General features: G+C 44.1%; 1 protein-coding gene and 1 long non-coding RNA gene across 2 annotated transcripts in view; one reads left to right on the top strand and one right to left on the bottom strand.

Moving 5' to 3' along the window:
• Nucleotides 1-19,020, top strand: part of ZNF704 (zinc finger protein 704) — a 159,540-nt gene that overhangs the window by 85,351 nt on the left and 55,169 nt on the right. Inside the window, exons 3-4 of the mRNA XM_077492928.1 lie at nucleotides 1,680-1,780; nucleotides 5,206-5,435. Of these exons, the coding sequence (XP_077349054.1) occupies nucleotides 1,680-1,780; nucleotides 5,206-5,435 (331 nt within the window). The remainder of the gene's footprint in view (nucleotides 1-1,679; nucleotides 1,781-5,205; nucleotides 5,436-19,020) is intronic.
• LOC143997348 (uncharacterized) overlaps nucleotides 5,285-19,020 on the bottom strand; it is a 59,737-nt gene continuing 46,001 nt past the window's right edge. Inside the window, exon 4 of the long non-coding RNA XR_013277678.1 lies at nucleotides 5,285-5,415. This is a non-coding gene — a long non-coding RNA (uncharacterized LOC143997348). The remainder of the gene's footprint in view (nucleotides 5,416-19,020) is intronic.

Genomic DNA, 19,020 nt, shown 5'->3' with positions numbered 1-19,020 from the left:
GACAGCAGCGGGAGCCAATGGCTGCGCTGCTATCAGTCTATTGAATCAAGAGCCGAGTACCCCCAGGCAGAAGGACAGCTCGTCCCCGCCGGGTAAAATTCCAGTGCTAAGGTAAGTAAAACGGGGGGCTGGGGGACTGGTCACTGCCAGGTGTTTTTTCACCTTAATGCATAGGATGTATTAAGATGAAAAACATCAGGGTTTACAACCCGTTTAAGATAAAAAAAGCCTTCTGTGTGTAGTGCCCACCCCAGTACCCCTAATTACTTACCTGAGCCCCATCTCTCTCCAGCGATGTCCACGAGTGTCTTAACTGTCTGGGACTCGCCTCCTGATTGGCTGAGACACAGAAGTGGCACCATTGGCTCCTCTGGCTGTCAGTCAAAGTTAGATCAGCCAATTAGCCAATCGGGGGAGATGGGGCCGGGTCGGGGCTTCGGATCTGAATGGATATATGGAGCTGTGACTCGGGTCAGGTGCCCCCATAGCAAGCTGCTGGCTGTGGGGGCACTTGATAGGAGGAAGGGTCCATGAGCAGTGAAGAGGGACCAGAGAAGAGGAGAATCAGGGCTGCTATGTGCAAATCCACTGCAAAGCGCAGCTAAGTATAACATGTTTATTTTTTATTTTTTTATTTAAACAAGACTTTAAAATCACTTCAAAGGACTAACTATCCACTTGCCGCAGATTTTATGAAATGTTTTGACTTTTTTCCGAAGTTCAAAGGTGAGTTTATACAGGGGTAAGGACTCATTGACCAATTTCAGCCAGTGGGTTCATGTCGGTGACATTGATCCCTTCCAGGACAGTAGAAGGGACTTTTCATAAAAATATAACACGCAAAGCAGTCTCTTGGCATGGGAGAGAATTGTCAGGTCAGCAAAAATGCCTAAAAGGCAGTTCTTGGGATTCACTATATTCGGTAGACCCAATGTGGATGAGATAATGGAGCCTATGTCCACCCAGAAGTTCTGGACTACTGGGTAGGTCCAGAAACAATGTAGAACGTCAGCAACTGGGTCACAACCGCTAAAGCACTCAGCTGAGGGAGTTATCTATAGTTCTACTTTAATACTTATATTGTGTATGGATTGTTTAATATGTGCATAAATATCATCTTAATGAGGAAAAAGCAAAAATTTACTTTGGGTGCTGAACACCTGCTTGCTGCCATGATAAAGATAACATTTGCAAACCTTCAAGTATGTAGCTGTTCACTGGCGCATACTCCCTTCTGATCCAACAGGGTGCTGGTTACCCTTTTCACCCCGGCCCAGGGTGGGTTCTGTGCGATAGTAAGGAACTCATTATCTGCTGATCATAGCCTTTGGATCACACAGAACCCTCCTTCGGCTGTGGTAAAGCAGCAGAGGTGTCAGTGGTAGTTTGGACTGGGAGGAAGCCAACAGCAAGCAAACACAAAAAGGTATTTCTGTTTTGTGTATATATATATATATATATATATATAAATATATATATATATATATATTTTTTTTTATTATTTTTTTATGGCAGCACCAAGGAAGGAACAGTTTACCTAAAGTCAATTTGTAACTCTGTGCCCAGTTCTGGTTTATGGTTGATGGTTACTTTACTTTGAATTGTTGAGTCAGCATTGCTGGATATAGGCTGGATATAGGCTGTATGATGCTAGTAACATATATTCCTCTGTGTTCTAGGAAATATGAAGAGATAGACATGGATAAAGTGACAGCTGCAATGGTACTGACCAGTTTGTCTACAAGTCCCTTGGTTCAGAGTTCTTCAGTTCGACTTACTGGTATGTAATGTGTACAGAAGAGCATATTACTCTCCTCCATTATATAAAGAAAAGAAAATAAGCAATTTTAGAATTTTAGACCAACTAAGGAGATACACGTGGGATGGAGAATTCACAGCAACTGCAAAAAAAGCAAACACAGAAAAAACATAGAAATCATGGGCGCAACAGTGGAAAGTTCTAAAGTCCAAATGCCATCTCTTGTAGTCCTTTGTAAATTCTTACAGTAAAGTACCTACTGGTGGCAGCCCTTTTAAGAGTAAGCCAGCTCTGATGAATCAAGATGAAAAGAAAAAAGCGCCATCTAAGTGCAGTATACAAATAACTGTTTAATAAAACAATGGTTAAAACTACTCACAAATTTTAAGATGAAGCTGGAGCGTATTTGAAACGCACTCACAAAGCAGATGTGACGCCAAAGGAAAGGATGAATTGGTGTTTCAGGATATGCGCTCAGAGCCAACTGCTCTTTTTACAGGCCTCTAGAAGGGACAGTTGGCTCCGAGCGTGTAGCCTTGCCCGAGACACAGAGACATTGATTCATCCTCTGACGTCACATTCGATTTGTGAGTGCGTTCCACATGCGCTCCAGCTCTGTTTGAGGCAGCTATGGGACACCATCCAGCGTCCTCAGTTCCCTTTGCAAAACCAGACTATCCATCTGCTACAAACAGTTCCTTGGAGAAACAGATGATCGGCATGGTGCTTATGTGATTTTAACAATTGTTTTATTAAACAGTTATTTGTATGCTGCACTTAGAGGGCCTTTTTTCTTTATATCAAAAAAAAAAAAAGAAAAGAAAGTACTTGCTACCAATATTCCCAACAATAAATGTGACCTTATTATAAACTGCTGCTGATAACTTTCATAATTTACAAACCTATATGGAAGCCACATGTAGTGATCAAGGTGCCACGAAAGGTACTTCCCATATCCAGCTATCAGAAACCAGCACAGACTCAGAATACACAGTGATCACACACAACTACATATACATGTAAATACTTCTATACCACAGTCATTACAAATCTGTGTATGTAGTTACAGCATTTATTGTGACAATTTATATTTCATGTGGCAAGGTATGGATATTTTGTCTCTCTTTAGGTGTCCCAATTTTGAATGACCAAAACCATATCATAGTGCTCACTGCCATTTAAGGGGACTCCAAAATGTGTTTGGGTTTATTTTATTTTACATTTTTAATTTTTTTTTGTATGTATTTATTATACTACTCATATAACACACTGGATTTTGTAAAGAGAGAGCTCAATATAACTTTTTTTTAGTGCCCTTTAAGACACACTGGTGCGAATTCAATAAAGCTACTGCACCACTTATTTTTCATTGATCCCTTTTTTTGATATATTGCCCCAAATTCATGAAGCATATGTGAAACTTTTGTTTCTGACATCAACTTGTGCACCAAGTTCATGTAGTTCTAAAAGGTGCCATATTTACATTGTGGTGCACCAAATTAAAAAAAAATTACCAACAGTTTGTATCTTACAAAAGTGGAGCTAATTAAGACCAAATCTCTTTTGGTTAACAGAGAAAAACTGGTGCAGACAGGTTTTGTAAAAGTGTCTCACATGCATTCTAAAAGTGTACCAAATTCAAGTACTAGACGGGTATGTGAATTTGGCGCATACTGCACCAATTTTAGAACACGTGAGGCCGCGTACACACGCGCGGACTGTTGGCCCAACTTTGTCCGTCCAACAGTTTGAGCGAACAGTCCGCTCAAACTTAGCATGGACGGACATGGCCACACACGACGGACGAACAGTTTGCTGAAACCGTGCGCGATGACGTGAACGGCACGTACGACGGGACGAAAAATACGACGTCCTATACACTGCAATGCAACCTTCCGACGTGGAAATCCTTTCTGAGCATGCGCGAGACTTAGTTGGCCGAACAAGCCTACACACGAGCGAACAGTCCGCTGAAACCTTGTTTCAGCGGACAGTTTTTCGGAATTTCCGTAAGACCTTGTTCGGCCAACTGTCCGCTGAAACTGTCCGCTGAAGCCCCACACACGAGCGGACTGTCCGCCCAAACACTGTTCAGCGGACAAGGTTGGGCGAACAGTCCGCGCGTGTGTACGCGGCCTGAGAGACACTTTTGCAGAATCTGTCTGCACCAGTCTTTATGAATTCCAGGGATTGCCTGTAAATGAAACCTCAGGTGGAGTTATGCAATACAACTGTGACAAGTATATGAACATGTATATGCTGGATACAAAATATAGGACCCTTCTGTACAGTTACTAAGCAAATGGAGAACTTACCCTGAAGTTTTTCAGTTTTCAAATTAATTAACCATGGCTACTCAGGACACACATGTAATAATACTGAACTCCAGTTATGATGTACATATTTCAGGAACTGCTATATCGATATCAGCTTTATTTATAAAGACTCAATTACATTGGCATGGCGCGTACTTATGCCTTGTACACACGGTCGGAAATTCAGACGGGAAAGGTCTGATCGGATTATATTTCAGAAAATCCGATCGTGTGTGGGCTCTATCGGACTTTTTCCGTCGGAAATTCAGACAGAGAAAATTTGAGAGCAGGATCTCAAATTTTCCGACAAAAAAATCCGATCTGACTTTTTCCAATCGTTTTTAGAGAATTCCGATCAGACAAAGTGCCACGCATGCGCAGATCAAATTACGAGACCAAAGTTATTGGCTACTAGCCTCAACGTAGTCCCGTCGTAACGAACGAACATCATCATGTTCCGAACGATTGCATTTTGTTGTTGGAATGTCCGACTGTGTGTACAAGGCATTACTGTAAGGGTCCATCCATTTTTTTACGGGTGTGGGATGCACAGATGTTGCGTCCCATTTATCTCTATTGAGGCACAGATGCTGTGTCCTAATAAGACATCTTGGAAGATATATTGGAACACAGCGGGTGTGTCCATGTAGCCACGTTACCCAATAGAAATCCGTGGGATGCCAGCAAGGGGATGCACGCAACACCTGAGCATCCCTGTGTGGGTAAAAGGTGACCCTGTATGTTAGACATGTGTCTTTGACCTGTGAGCTTAGGCCCTTAGTGTACATCCATGTGGGGGCCGTGTTTTGCCTGCATGGGATGCACAGGTGCTCCATGCATCAGCATTCAGGCACTCCCATTCATGCTCCCAATTTAACATCCGTGTAGGCACAGGAGTTAATAAAACCCAGCATTTGGCAGATGCAGCAGTTCAGTGTACACTAAAAAAATGCAAACAGGAAGGTAAGAATCTAAAAGGGACATGGTATGTCTCTTCTGCATGTTAAAAAAAGAATAAAATCTTCCTGGTCGCAGTTCTTCTTCTTCTTTAGTTTTAGAAATGTCAGCTTTCCTGTGGACATCCTCCTCTCTGGTGAGCATGTATATATACTGTGACCCTTCTATTGGCAGATGTGAATGGATCATGGAAAGAGACGGGGTGTGCACCATCCAGCCATGACAGCAGTGGTTACTGGAGCTGGAGCAACGCAAGTGACCATTCCAATCCATCAACTCCATCACCCCCTTTATTTGCAGACAACTTCAGACATTTCCGATGTACAGCTCATCCAGACGACAACACTGATGATACTGATGCTGGCAATCTACTGTTTGAAGATCCTGTCCCAAGAAAAAGAAAGGTCAGCCTAACTGTGTGATTTTTAATTATTTATTTTATTTATTTAGAAAATGTAAAAAATTTTTTAGCTCCTTACATGGAAAATGAGCCATCAAATCTCTTTCTTCCTGTAAAGCAGCATGGGTTCTTTATAGTAAGAGATGTGAAAATGTAGAATAGTCTTCCACACAAGCCTGTTTTAGCCAACTCAGTAGATTGCTTGATTTGTTTTTAAATGCAAAAACTATAACTGGCTATTAATATTTATAAGAACTGATTCTGCAGAATGCTATTCTGGAGAATATTTGATTACTTTTAATAGTACAAAGGATTTTTTCCCTGTTAAATTGGATCATGCTTAATAAAGGTTTTTTGCCTTTCTCAACTGTGGGTTTGGGATTTTGAGGGTACACGTTTTTCATTTTTCTATTTTAGTTTAACGTTTTTTTTTTGTCCTAATTGATGTCAATATGTAAGCATAATGTGTCTTTCACAGTCATAATTCTTCATTTTTGCCCTAGTATTATAAGTCAGTGTTTATACTTTTCACCATTATTATTTTTATACTTTTTACCAATATTTTTATATTGTACTTTTTAACTATTATTTTTCATTTTTTCACCATTAATTTTATTCTTTTTTTTTAACAGCAAATTCTTAAAGGGTTACTGAACCCACAACAGTAAAATCATTCTGTATATGCAGTAAAGTAGGCTTGCTATACTAACTGTGGTTAATCCTCCGCATTGTGTAAAAAGTTGTATGCTCAGATCCTCCCCTTATTCCACTGACTCCAGAAGATTTCCGGATAAGACAGAACCTTTGGAGTCAGTGTGCACATGCTCAGTTTGGTGTGTATTGTTGGAGAGTTTTTTTTTTCTTGGGAGAGTGCATGTGATCAGCACAGGGCCAGGCAGAGGGTCAGGGTCCTTGAGCCTGATATGTCAGCTCAGTGCAGTATGAAAACTCCTCCTATAGGCTTTAACCAGACACTGATAGCCATAAGACTGCTGATGAGAAAACGTATTTGGCCGTTTATATTTACTAAAATAATCGCATTGCATTTCCATGTTCTGTGTACTGTGAATGGAGGGTCCTGGGTTTAGAAACACTTTAAGTTTAAACTTGTATTGAATCAATATAATATAATATACATCAGTTAAAATTGACACTAAACCGAATGTATGGATAGTCCCCCCTACTTTTCTTTATTTTCCTTTCTGAGGAGATTTCCGCTCATTTCCGGTCTTGCCAAATAAGAAAATCCCTCCAACTGTGACATAGACAACAATAAAACCACTTCTGCATTTTTTCCGCATGGTACAAGTGCATTGTTGTTTATGGGACAATACACACAGCTGTATAAATATCCGTAACGATTGAACTGCTGGCAGCTAGAGGAGAACAAAGAATACTTTTATGCGTGTATATGCATGCATACATGTGTTTATGTACCTGTACGCCTGTGGAGGCAAGGTCTTCATGAAAAATTTGTTTTTTTACTCAGGATCTTTCTTTTCTATATTTGTGTATTAATATCATTTAATATCATTAAATTATTACATCTGTGTGCAGAGGCCTGTGTAGATTATTTTTGCTAAGCTTTTTGTTGATATGTAACTTTGTGACTATGTCTTTAAAGCTGTATTAAACCCAAAACCAAAAATGTGATATATTGCAGCTTACCAATCCTTCGATGTGGTTGTAACAGTGGCTCTGCAGTTAGCTGGATGTTGGCACCAAAGCACAACAAGTCCCTGCCCTGCTCCTCTTCTTTCTAGAACACTAACCCTCCTGTTGAGGCTATACCCTCTGCCATATTGTGCCCCGCTCCATGCCAGAGGCCTCCACATGACATTCTGGGCCGTTGACCTTTATATCCCCAAAGGAAGGAATTTCCACACATAATTAAAGTTGTTGCACTTTACTGGTTGTACTTGGAAAATGGCATAAAACATCAACATACATTCAGGAGTCACTTGACAGTATATTATCAATCACATTTAGTGGACAAATAAATGTATAAACTGTTCTGCGCTGATGAATATAATAAATTGAGAGAAAATTATATTGCAAAACTGTGACCAAGTAACTTATTCTTCTACCAATAACAAGCAGCTATAAATATACTTTATATAACCCCCTAAGTGATATAAACTAATAATTACAGCACTGATTTAATAATATAAATTATTCTTTAGGCTCAGTTCACACTGGTGCGCTGTGCAAATCACATGCGATGTCTGTGCGATGCGATATCAGGCTTTTTTTAGTCTGCACCAGAATTGGATCTCATGGGTGTTCACACCCATGCGATCTAATTCCTGTCCAAATTCACAGTTCGCACTGCGATATGCAAACTGATTTGGGGGTGTAATTAACTTTCTATTGACACTCCGAGCAGTTTGCATAATGCAGTGTGAACTGCCTTGCGAGTCAGGTGCAATGCGGGAACCCGCAGTGGGTTCTCAGGGTTTCCGCATCGCACTAGTGTGAACCTGAGCCTTATGCCGCGTACACACGATCGGAATTTCGGCCAGCAAAAGACCAATGAGAGCTTTTCATTGGAAAATGCGACCGTGTGTATGCTCCAACGGAATTTAGCTGGCCGAATCCAGCCAGCAAAAATTTGATAGCATGTTCTCAATTTTCCCGCTGGAAAAACTTTGACGCAAATTCCGATCGTGTGTATGCAATTCTGACTCGCAAAAACGGTGACCGTGTGTAGGCAAGACAGTTTGAGCGGAATTCCGTCGGAATGCTGACGGGAAAAGCATCAGAGCTTTTTCCGACGAGAATTCCGATCGCGTGTACGCGGCATTAGTGTGAAAATTCATGCACAATAAATCATTCAATAAATATTGTATTCAAATAAGGTCCTCCAAACAATACGTGAAAATATTTTTAACCAAAATTAATTTCAAACAAAATACAGTAAGTCCAAATAAAAAAGTTCCCACCACCAATAATATTCTTCCAAGCAGTGGCGGCCGGTGCTCAAAATTTTCGTGGGGGGGGGGGGGGCGAAAACAAACTGTAAAATACCGAACCCTCCCCTCATCAATTGCAGCCTCACTGTGCCCATTAAATACAGCCACTGTGCCCATCAATTGCAGCCACTGTGCCCATCATATGCAGCCACTGTGCCCATCATATACAGCCACTTGTGCCCATCATATGCAGCCATTTGTGCCCATCATATGCAGCCACTTGTGCCCATCATATGCAGCCACTTGTGCCCAGTATATGCAGCCATTTGTGCCCAGTATATGCAGCCACTTGTGCTCACCGACCCCCCCCCCCTCCTCTCACAGCTCTGGCAGCACCCCCAAACACCCCCCAGCACGTGTGTGGCTCGGACAGAGCCGAGGGGACTTACCAGAGCACTGCAGCAGGTCCTCTCCAATGCACCAGAGTGGCGGCGACCTCCGCTCCAGCGTGTGTCTCCTCCGCTCCTCTTCCAAAGCACCAGACATCCAATAGAGTGGCCTGGCGCTTTGGCCAATCAGGAAAAAGGTCTGACGCCCTGCCTTCTGATTGGCGGGGAGGAAGGTTAGTGTGAAAATGTATTCACTATCCTCACACAATTGAGTGGGATCAGGGCACCCTGAGCTCACCCTATTTTGAAGCCTATTAGAGCCTCTGGCTCTAATCAGATGCTTTAAAAAGTATTACCCCCTCCCACCCCGCCATAGGAATCCATGTGTCCGGTGTCCTGAAAGGTGTCCTGAAAGGCGCCCACATTGTCGCCCACAGTGCACAGTCCGCCACTGCTTCCAAGTGTAGAATAATATTTGGACCAAGGTAACCAGCACCACTAATACGGGAAAACGCACGTACTGGAAATGCGCGTCTACCTCACTACAAGATTAGGCAAACACAGCTTGTATTAATTCCAAAGATCTTCCAAACAGGTGCAGGCCACTCTAGGACTTCACCTCTACTGCTGTCCTCTCCCCATACACTGGTTAGATTTCATAGCCAGCATAAAAATAACAGAAAAACAGGCTCCCATAGTATAGTATCTTAACATCCAAATTTATTTTACACAAGTAATAAAGGTACTCACAAAATCTGTGTAAGCATAAAATCAAGCATATAGGTGTGTTGGCAAAGATATACAGGGAAGCCGCCAGCTGAAATCCTTCCCTGCTCACAAAACCAACAAAAATAACAGGACACTAATCGCTCTCAGAGTCAGGTTCAGCCGACTTGTTTTGTTTGTTCTTACTTCATCAGAGGGGATGCCCAAATGCTGAAAAACCTCCAAAATATAACCTATCCCAATCCCTGCTGGATCAGTCCCTATACACAGCAATCAGTGGTAACCAGCAGTGTCAATGCACTTCGTCACACATTGGATCACAGACTGGTGTGTTCCAGAAGGAGGAACAATGTTGCAAACCTTAAATTGAAAGCATTGAAAGATTAAAGAGGAACTGCAGTCTACTCACATAATTTGTAATAAAAACATCTTTACCATTCTGAAGCTTCCCTCCAACCACTTTGCATATTATTATATATGCTGTATATACTGTGATTCTGTACTTACCAAATATGCTGCAGAAATCTCCCTCCACTAAATCTGGCTGCATCTATTTAACTGTGGGCATCTGAAGCTGCTGCCTATTCACTTTCTGGATTTACACAGACACGCATAGGCACACCTCTAGCTCTGCAGCTCTCATTGTCCCTCTTATGACTCATTCCCCTGCCTTCCTGGCAAACTCTCACGAGAGTGAGAGAGAGAGAGAGAGAGCTGAGCATGATGTCATAAGCCTAGGCTAATGACCAGACAAGAAGTGGGCTGTACAAGGGTATTTCCTGGAATAAAAAAATATGTTTTTCTATCCAAAGTTAAAACAAGGGTAGAAGATTTAATAGATGGAAAGTTGGAAAAATGACTGAAGGCCCGCTTTAAATGAAGGCTGCTCTCACACTGAGGAGCTTACTGTATGAAGCGCTTCTGCATTTAAAAAAAGCACCAGAAAAGCTCAAGAAAAATGCTTCCCCTTAAATTCTATGTTTGTGTTCACCACTTCTGTTGCGGTGTAAAAAATCCTGCTTGTCGCATTATTGGAGCATGTTTGGTCAGTTAAAAAAACTACACCCAAAACACACCTCCTCATTGAACGCAATGGGAAACGTGTCAAACGGGCAGTAAAAACACGTCACAAATGCACCCGTAATGCGTTTTTGGTGTGGTTTTTGAGACACATACTTTAAAAACTGCACCGCAAATGCGGCAAAATTGCAGCAAAATTGCATATGCGTTTTTCCACATTTTCTCAGTGGATCAGTGTGACAGTAGCCTAAAAAGAGAAGTTTGGGGGTTTTATGTTTTGAGGGCTGAAAACAGAGCGATCAAAGATCACTGATCTCTCAGGGCTCTGTGATCAGATCGCTGGTCACTGTCAGTCATCGCTGTCTGCTATGCCCCCCTACCCGTGCTCACTGGAGCACTGGGCTGTGGAGGGGGCGGTAGAAGCTGGCTCAGGCTCTCAGTGGCTTGCTGAGAGTCTTACCCAGGTGCCAGTCCAGGCATCTGGGTGGATCCCGACCACATGGTTGCAATCTTTCCCAAGTCTAGACCATCTCTGTGGCATCAGCCGACACAGGAGTGCAGAACAAACTGCACTCCTGTGAGCCACAAATGAGTTTTGGCTGTACTTCTCCTTTAAGGTTTGCAACATTGTCTCCTCTTGTGGAACACAGCTGTCTGTGGTCCAGTGTGTGTGAGAGTGCATTGACACTGCTGGTTATCACCGATTTCTGTGTATAAGGACCCATCCTGCAGAGATTGAACTACAAGTATTGACAGCCTTTGCAGCTGAAGGCCTGTAGTTCTCAATGAACTACCAGGGAACTAGTGAGTGCTCTAGGTAGTTCATTGAGTCTTCCTGTAATTGTGTAACTGCCTGCCGTACGAGGTACGAGCAAACAGATACATTGACAGACTGCAGGAGCCTGAGATTGCGCCTGTGATCTGTTGATCGAGGGTGCAAAGCTTCACAGGCTCTTAAAAAAAATAATGAATGTACATTTTTTTTTTCCTGCAAACAGTAAAACATAACTGAAGCATGGTTGCATGGCTTAAATGTTGCAAACTCAATAAAGACAAGGTAGCAATGTCCATATCCCTTGTATCATGCTTAAACTGTACAACAGTGCAAAAAATTCAGTTATAAGAATCCAAGTGCCTGTACTACAAGTGTTATTAGGTTGTACTATAAGGCCCCTTTCACACGAGGCGGACTCCGCTTCCACGGAGTCCACCTCTGTCCGCCGGCTCAGCAGGAGATCTCTCCATTGATCTCCACTGAGCCGGCAGATGAAGCTGTGTAAGCCACAGATCCTACAGCCTTCTCTGTTGTGGCAGCACGCTTAGGAGCATCCCAGAAAGCCCATGCCTCTCCACAGGCTCCTCCTCCTGGACTGGGGACACAGTTGCCACTAATGCACTTGAAGGCTCCACATTAAATCGAACATGCACCTATCAGAACGATCCTCTGACTGGCTGTTAGTTGCGCTGTACCTTCACTTGCTGGTTGGTCCTCTGGTGAGGCCTCTCAACAGAGTGCAACCTTGCTGGCCATAGAGGAGTGCTCAACCCTGCTGTTCTTGGTGAAGCTTTGGTAGGGGACATCCTCTTCCCACACCACCAAGTCTGGAGAGCCCAGATGCCGATCAGCTGATGACAAACTGACTCTCTCCACCACTTGCCACTGCCCCAGGCTTTTAAACAGGGCCTCCCTAGCTGGGAGTACCTCAAAGAGGAAGGCACGGTGTTCTGTCAAAAGAGCCAACTCGTCAAAATTTCCAATTGCGTCACATCCGGTGACTCTCCAGCAGCAGTAATTGCAGATTTCGACGACTTGCCTGTTTTGACAGAACACTGGCAGAGTGTACAGTATGGTAGATAATACAATGAGTAAACATTATTGTTTCGCACGTGCTAATAACCAACAACATGACCGACCTCCAAGGAGGCGACAACTTTGTTCTGTCAAAACAAACAACTCATCATGTACCATAGTGTATACGCTGCTGGTGTTCTGTCAAAACAGGCAAGTCGTCGAAATCTGCAATTACTGCTGCTGGAGAGTCACCGGATGTGACGCAATTGGAAATTTTGACGAGTTGGCTCTTTTGACAGAACAACAGCAGTTCCCACAATGCTGCCAGGTTGTCAGAGCAGATGGTAAAGCCCCACACTCCTCGCACACTGGGACCAGCATTTCATTGGCTCCCATGTGACATACTGCCAACCCTTCCCCGGCATCACCCATAGGCCAGTGTCCAGAGAGATGTCTTTAAAGGTTGGTGTAGTAAAGTGGGGTGGGGCCACCCAGGCTGCTGCATAATGAAAACATTGCATGATGGGAAAATGGGCACAAATTGAAGCCAAACTCTAGCTCACAATGCAGTTACAGCAACAGTTTTTTTTTTCTTTTGGGAGAAGTTTTACATGAATAAATAAAAGCCGATCAGTGATAAATGTTTGGTCTCAACTCTAACTGATACATTTGCAGGGGAGCTTGTTCTGTTAAAAAAACAGCAGACTTACTGGCCAGATCCCCAGATGAAAATAAATGAAAGAAAGCTTAAAACAGAAAACGAATGCAGCCATCACATTTAAGAATTGGTAAGCTGCAATTAAATAAGTGTTTGCTCTTGGGTTTAATACCACTTTAAATTAAATGACTTTATAATGATGAGAATTATAGGCTGTTGTAAATGCACCACTCTGTATGTGTTAGGGTGGGTGAGCCTACTATGTGGCTGTTGGGCTGCTTTGCCAGGCTGTTTATTATTCAGATCTTAAAAACTTTAAATTCTTAGAGCCTTCCCTAATAATTCCACTTTTCAGAAATGTGAAATCTCAAGGTCAAATTGATGAAGCACAATCCATTTATCATTCTGAGATCACCCTATCCTTCACACTGATGTCAACGCACACTGCTTTATGAGTTGAATGTTCTTTAATGTATGTACAGGTGTTATATGTCACACTGTATTGCCTGTGGAATGCTAATGTGAGCTTTTTACCATCCCATTACACAATGCTCCTGACAAACATAGCCTGATTTTGACACGTTTTAGAATTTAATTAACCCTTTAATGCAGAAGGTAAAACAAATCTTAACGCCTGAACCCAGATTTGCAACTACTAGTGTGCCACCCCTGCAGCTCTCATGGACTAAGAGGCTGGAAATTGAATACAGGAACGAGTGAATGAATGAATGAATCAATTAGTTTATGTTTAATTAAATAACATAATCATTTACTTACCTAGATGAGTTGCTATATACTGCTAAAAGGTCACATGTAGGGCAATAATGAAACCAATGCTTACATCAGTACCTTACACTGATAAAGTTAGAATAAAGAAGAGCCATTCAATTAAAGGTAGGTCAAAATAGTTCCACTGCTCACCCGTGGCATTTACTGTATTTGCCAGTGGTCAGCCAGTAGGGGAAGATGTAAATTTATATACTGTATATATACAGTGCCTTGAAAAAGTATTTATACCCCTTGAAATTTTCCACATTTTGTCATGTTACAACCAATGTATTTTATTGGGATTTTATGTGATAGACCAACAGAAAGTGGCACTTAATTGGTTTAAAAATGGTTTTCAAAATGCTTTACAAATAAATATGTGAAAAGTGTGATGTGAATTTGCATTCAGCCTCCCTGAGTCAATACTTTGTAGAACCACCTTTCTTGATCATACATCACGGGACACAGGAGCTTCATTACATAGTGGGTTATATAGGCACCTCTGGTGATTGGACACTGGTTGACCCTAATTAAGGAGAATTCCTCCCCTATATAACCCCTCCCATTTGGGAGGCAACTCAGTTTTTTCGCCAGTGTCTATGGTGATGGTCACGTAAAACTTTAGCTCTATGCAGGTCCCTGCGAGGACCGAAGGGCTACAACAAACCGGATCCATACCTCGGGCCGATATTTGACTCCCAAGATGGTATGGTACCCGGGCCTCGTCAGCCGAAGAAGCGAGGTTTTGCCTGTAAGTCCTCTCCATTGGAAGACTGGGCTCTGGGAAAACCAGACTTGGTGTACTGTTTATACAGAGCGCACGAAAGTTTCTGGCAGAGCTTTCTACATGGCCCAGGTGGGAGGTTCTTCCGAGAAGGAGCCCCAGATATACCTGAAGGTTGGCTAACAATACCCGCCGTGATGGGTGAAGGCTGGAATTTGTCTGGTTCAGCAATTCCTGCGGCGGGGACAGGTAAGGGAAGTTATCCTGTATATTTAATATATGAATGGATTTCTTCATTGTGAGTAGTTGTATGTCTTACCTGGTTTCCACCACTAGAGGGAGTAAGAGCAGCCTGATGCATACTTACATGCCTTTCAATACACACGCTCAGTGAAAGCCTGTTTCTCCAGATAACTCACGTCTCCATTGCAGTCCCTGCCACAAATAAGGTAAACAGGGGTCCCACGCAGTTCGGGGGTCCCACGCAGCTCCGTTTTGGGTTCTCCTCCCCCCCCTGGATCCCGGCCTAATGGAGGAGGGGGGGTGTGGTTGCGAGCCGTGCACGTCAGTGTGCACGGCGCTGTACTGCGCAGGCACTAGGCGGCAGTTTTTAAAAGCCCAGAGCGTCAGGGGGCTGTAATTGGAGGCACAGGAGCTGTGGGCAGTAAGCATCCGTGGGGATTGGATCCAGGCAAACCTTAAGACACCTACTCAGCATCAGGTTGTGCAATTTAAGCATATATATATTATTGTGAGACTTTAAGCGCAACAGTGATCGCACTTGTACTAGTACCTCTGCTTTTGTAGCCTAGTACTATGTCTCCTCGTAAGAGGGTCTCAGAGGGAGGTAATAAGGGCACTGGTAAATCCAGGGGTTCGAAAAGAGTGCCTGTAAGTTACCATCCCCCCCCTGCAAGACTGGAGCCAGCCTCTCAAGACGAGTCAGTGCACCTGTCAGGTTTGCAGCCTCTCCTAATGTGTCAGCCCCGGTTTATGTCACTGAGATACTCTCTTAGGGCTACATTGGAGGGTTTTGAAGAGAAAATAATGAATTTTATTACTGCTTCCCTGAAATATAGCATGAAAAGGGGTAGATCCCCTCCCTCTGCTGAAATCCCTCTCTCAGATGAATCTTCTGAAAATGAGGAGAGATCCCTATCTTAGGATGGGGATCATGAGCAGTCGGATTAATCAGAGGAAGAGGAGATAGTTCCCTCCTCCCAGGCACTCAGAAAACAGGTGCAGTATTATACTGAATTGGTGCGTACCACATTCAGAATGCCTGCTGCTGAAGTCGCTACATCCTCTGTTTCTTCCCTGGGAGTCAGGAAAGCCCCACAGACTGCCTATTCCTTCCCAATCCATCCCTTAATGGATGAATTGTTGTATAAGGATTGGGGACATCCCAATAAACTGTTTGCTCCTCCTAAAAAGGTTTTTCTTTGCATTATCCTCTGGAGGAAAGTTTCACCAAGAAGTGGGGGGTCCCATCTGTTGATGCGGTTGTTTCTTGCGTGAATGAAACCTGACCTGTCCTTTGGATATTGCGCAGGTATTTAAAGGATCCAACTGATAAAAAGCTGGAAACCTTATTAAAAGCCTCCTTTTCCATGACTGGCGCTGTGGTGCAACCTACAGTCGCAGCCATGGGGTTGTGTCGGTTCCTCAAGGAACAGGTTAAGCAGATGCTTGGGATCCTTCCCAGTGAGGAAGTAGAAAATTATGCAGAACTGCCTCATATTCTGTGCTTTATGATTGATGCGATTTTGGATTCTGTCCAACAAGCATCACGTTTGTCCCTCTTGTTGGTACACATGCGAAGGCCCCTATGGCTAAAGAATTGGGCAGCTGAGCTGTCATGCAAGAAGCATTTGATTGGGTTCCCGTTTAAAGGGGAACGTTTTGTTTGGAGAAAAATTCGTCCAAAATATCAGGGGGTAAAATCTACTCTCCTTCCAATCAAAAAGAGCCAACGTCCGTCATTCAGGCGTGCTCTCTCTCCCGAAGCATCAAGCTCTAAGCAGTGGCAATGGCCTTCTCAGCCCTCCTCTATTAGAAAGGCTCAAGGCAGAGCCCAGGGGCAGGAAAAGACTTGGGGGCGAAAGCCTGCCAAGCAAAAGCCCAAGAACTTCCTTGTGAAGGGGCGCCCCGCTCGGCAGAGTGGGGGGAAGGCTCCCGCAGTTTGCAGGAGTCTGGCGGAAAGAGATCCAGGACAAGTGGGTGATCTCTTCAGTATCTCTGGGCTATAAGCTAGAGTTTCAGGAGATTCCACCTTCTCGTTTCCTAAGGTCAAGGATCCCCAGGGGTCCAGTAAAGCAAAACCGCTATTTCTGGCCTTAGATCAGTTACTATCCCAAGGTGTGATAGTAGAGGTGAACCTGAAAGATCAGGGTTCGGGGTTTTACTTAAATCTCTTCACCGTTCCAAAACCAAAGTGTCAGACCTATCCTGGATCTGAAAGATCTGAACCGGTTTTTACACATCCGGTCCTTACGAATACAGTCAATCCGCACTGTGGTCTCCTCCCTGCAAGGGGGAGAATTCATGGCATCAATAGATATCAAGGATGCATATCTCCATGTGCCAATTTTTCCCGCACACCAAAAATTTCTAAGGTTCGCGGTAGAGCGGCGCCATTTTCAATTCATGGCCTTACCGTTCGGGCTTGCTACAGCCCCTCGAGTCTTCACAAAGATTCTGGACCCTCTCTTAGCAAACTTAAGAGCTCAGGGTATAGCCGTCATGGCTTATCTAGACTACTTGCTTCTCATGGAGAAAAATGCAGCGTTCCTAAGTCACAGCGTCACCAAAACGCTAGAACATCTAGAACGCCTAGGTTGGATCATAAACCTAGAAAAGTCGTCCCTACAACCGACTACCAGGTTGGAATACCTAGGTATGATCATCGGCACCGCTCAGGGCAGGGTGTTTCTCCCAAGGCTAAAAGCCTTGGCCATTGGGGATCTGGTACGCCTGATTCTGGGCAGAAGATCTTCCCCCATTCGGTTGTGCATGAGACTGTTAGGGAAGATGGTCGCCTCCTTCGAGGCCGTCCCATTCGCCCAGTTCCACTCAAGGCCTCTGCAAGGATGCATCCTTGCGGCTTGGAACAGGAAGCCCCAATCTTTGGATCTTCCTATGCATCTATCCCCAGGGACACGCAAGAGTCTTGTCTGGTGGTTACAAACCAAGAATTTGCTGAAGCGCAAAATTTTTCTTCCTCTCTCATGGAAGATTATCACAACAGATGCCAGCCTGACAGGCTGGGGAGCTGTATTGGAGGAAACATGCTCGCAGGGGAAATGGTCTGCGACCAAGAATCTACTGCCCATAAACATCTTGGAGATCCGGGCAGTTTACACAGCACTCATAGAGTGGTCTTACAGACTGCGAGGTTTCGCGGTTCGGGTTCAGTCCGACAATGCCACCGCAGTGGCCTATATCAATCACCAGGGCGGTACCAGAAGTCTGGTGGCCCAAAAAGAAGTGAATCACATACTTGTCTGGGCAGAAAAGCATGTTCCGTGTCTTTCTGCAGTCTTCATCCCAGGAGTGGAGAATTGGCAGGCGGATTTCCTCAGCCGCCGGCAGTTGTGCCCAGGAGAATGGGCTCTGCACCCCGACGTGTTTCAGAACATATGTCACAAGTGGGGTACTCCAGACGTAGATCTGTTTGCATCCAGGTTCAACAGGAAGCTGGACAAGTTTGTATCTAGGACAAGAGATGCACTTGCTCAGGGGTCAGATGCTCTGACAGTTCCCTGGGATCAGTATAATCTGATCTATGCCTTCCCCCCGAGCCCGCTTCTGTCGCGGTTCCTGGGAAGAGTCAAGAGGGAGACAAAGTCGGTCCTTTTGGTGGCCTCGGCTTGACCCAGGCGACCATGGTATGCAGAAATCATGAAGTTGGCAGTAGGCAGGCCATGGACCCTCCCTCTCCAGCCAGATCTGCTCTCACAGGGTCCAATCTACCATCCTGCTTTACGCAGTCTGAATTTGAGGGTTTGGCTGCTGAGACCCACATTCTGAGAGACCGTGGCCTTTCGGGGCCAGTCCTTTATACTCTGGTCAATGCCAGAAAGCCGGCCTCCAGCCTTATTTATTACAAGATCTGGAGGACATATGTCTCCTGGTGCGAACTCAGGAAATGGCATCCTAAAAAATATATCATTAACAGAATCTTGGCCTTTCTCCAGTCAGGCCTAGAAATGAATTTGGCCATAAGCACTATCAAAGTGCAGATTTCGGCCCTGTCAGTATTTTTTCAAAAGCCGCGTGCATCACAATCCCTAGTACGGGCTTTATCCAGGGGGCTATGCGGACAAATCCGTCAGTTAAACCTCCGGTATGCCCATGGGATCTGAATTTGGTTCTCTCGGCCTTACAGGGGCAACCAGTTGAACCTTTGCATCTGGCTTCTTTAGTTCTCCTGACTAAAAAGCTGGTCTTCTTAGTAGCCATATCTATGGCTAGAAGAGTATCAGAGTTGGCAGCTCTTTCCAGTAAGGAGCCGTATTTAATTATCCATAAGGATCGGGTGGTCATGCGTCCCAACAGGTCCTTTCTACCTAAAGTGGTTTCGGGTTTCCATTTGAATCAG

The sequence above is a fragment of the Lithobates pipiens genome, unplaced genomic scaffold (assembly GCF_037356315.1).
Source record: "Lithobates pipiens isolate NorthernLeopardFrog02 unplaced genomic scaffold, aLitPip1_a1.2 Scaffold_19, whole genome shotgun sequence".
NCBI classification, from domain to species: Eukaryota; Metazoa; Chordata; class Amphibia; order Anura; family Ranidae; genus Lithobates; species Lithobates pipiens.
The sequence above is the reverse complement of the archived record's forward strand: the minus strand, read 5'-3'. Positions and strand labels throughout refer to the sequence as shown.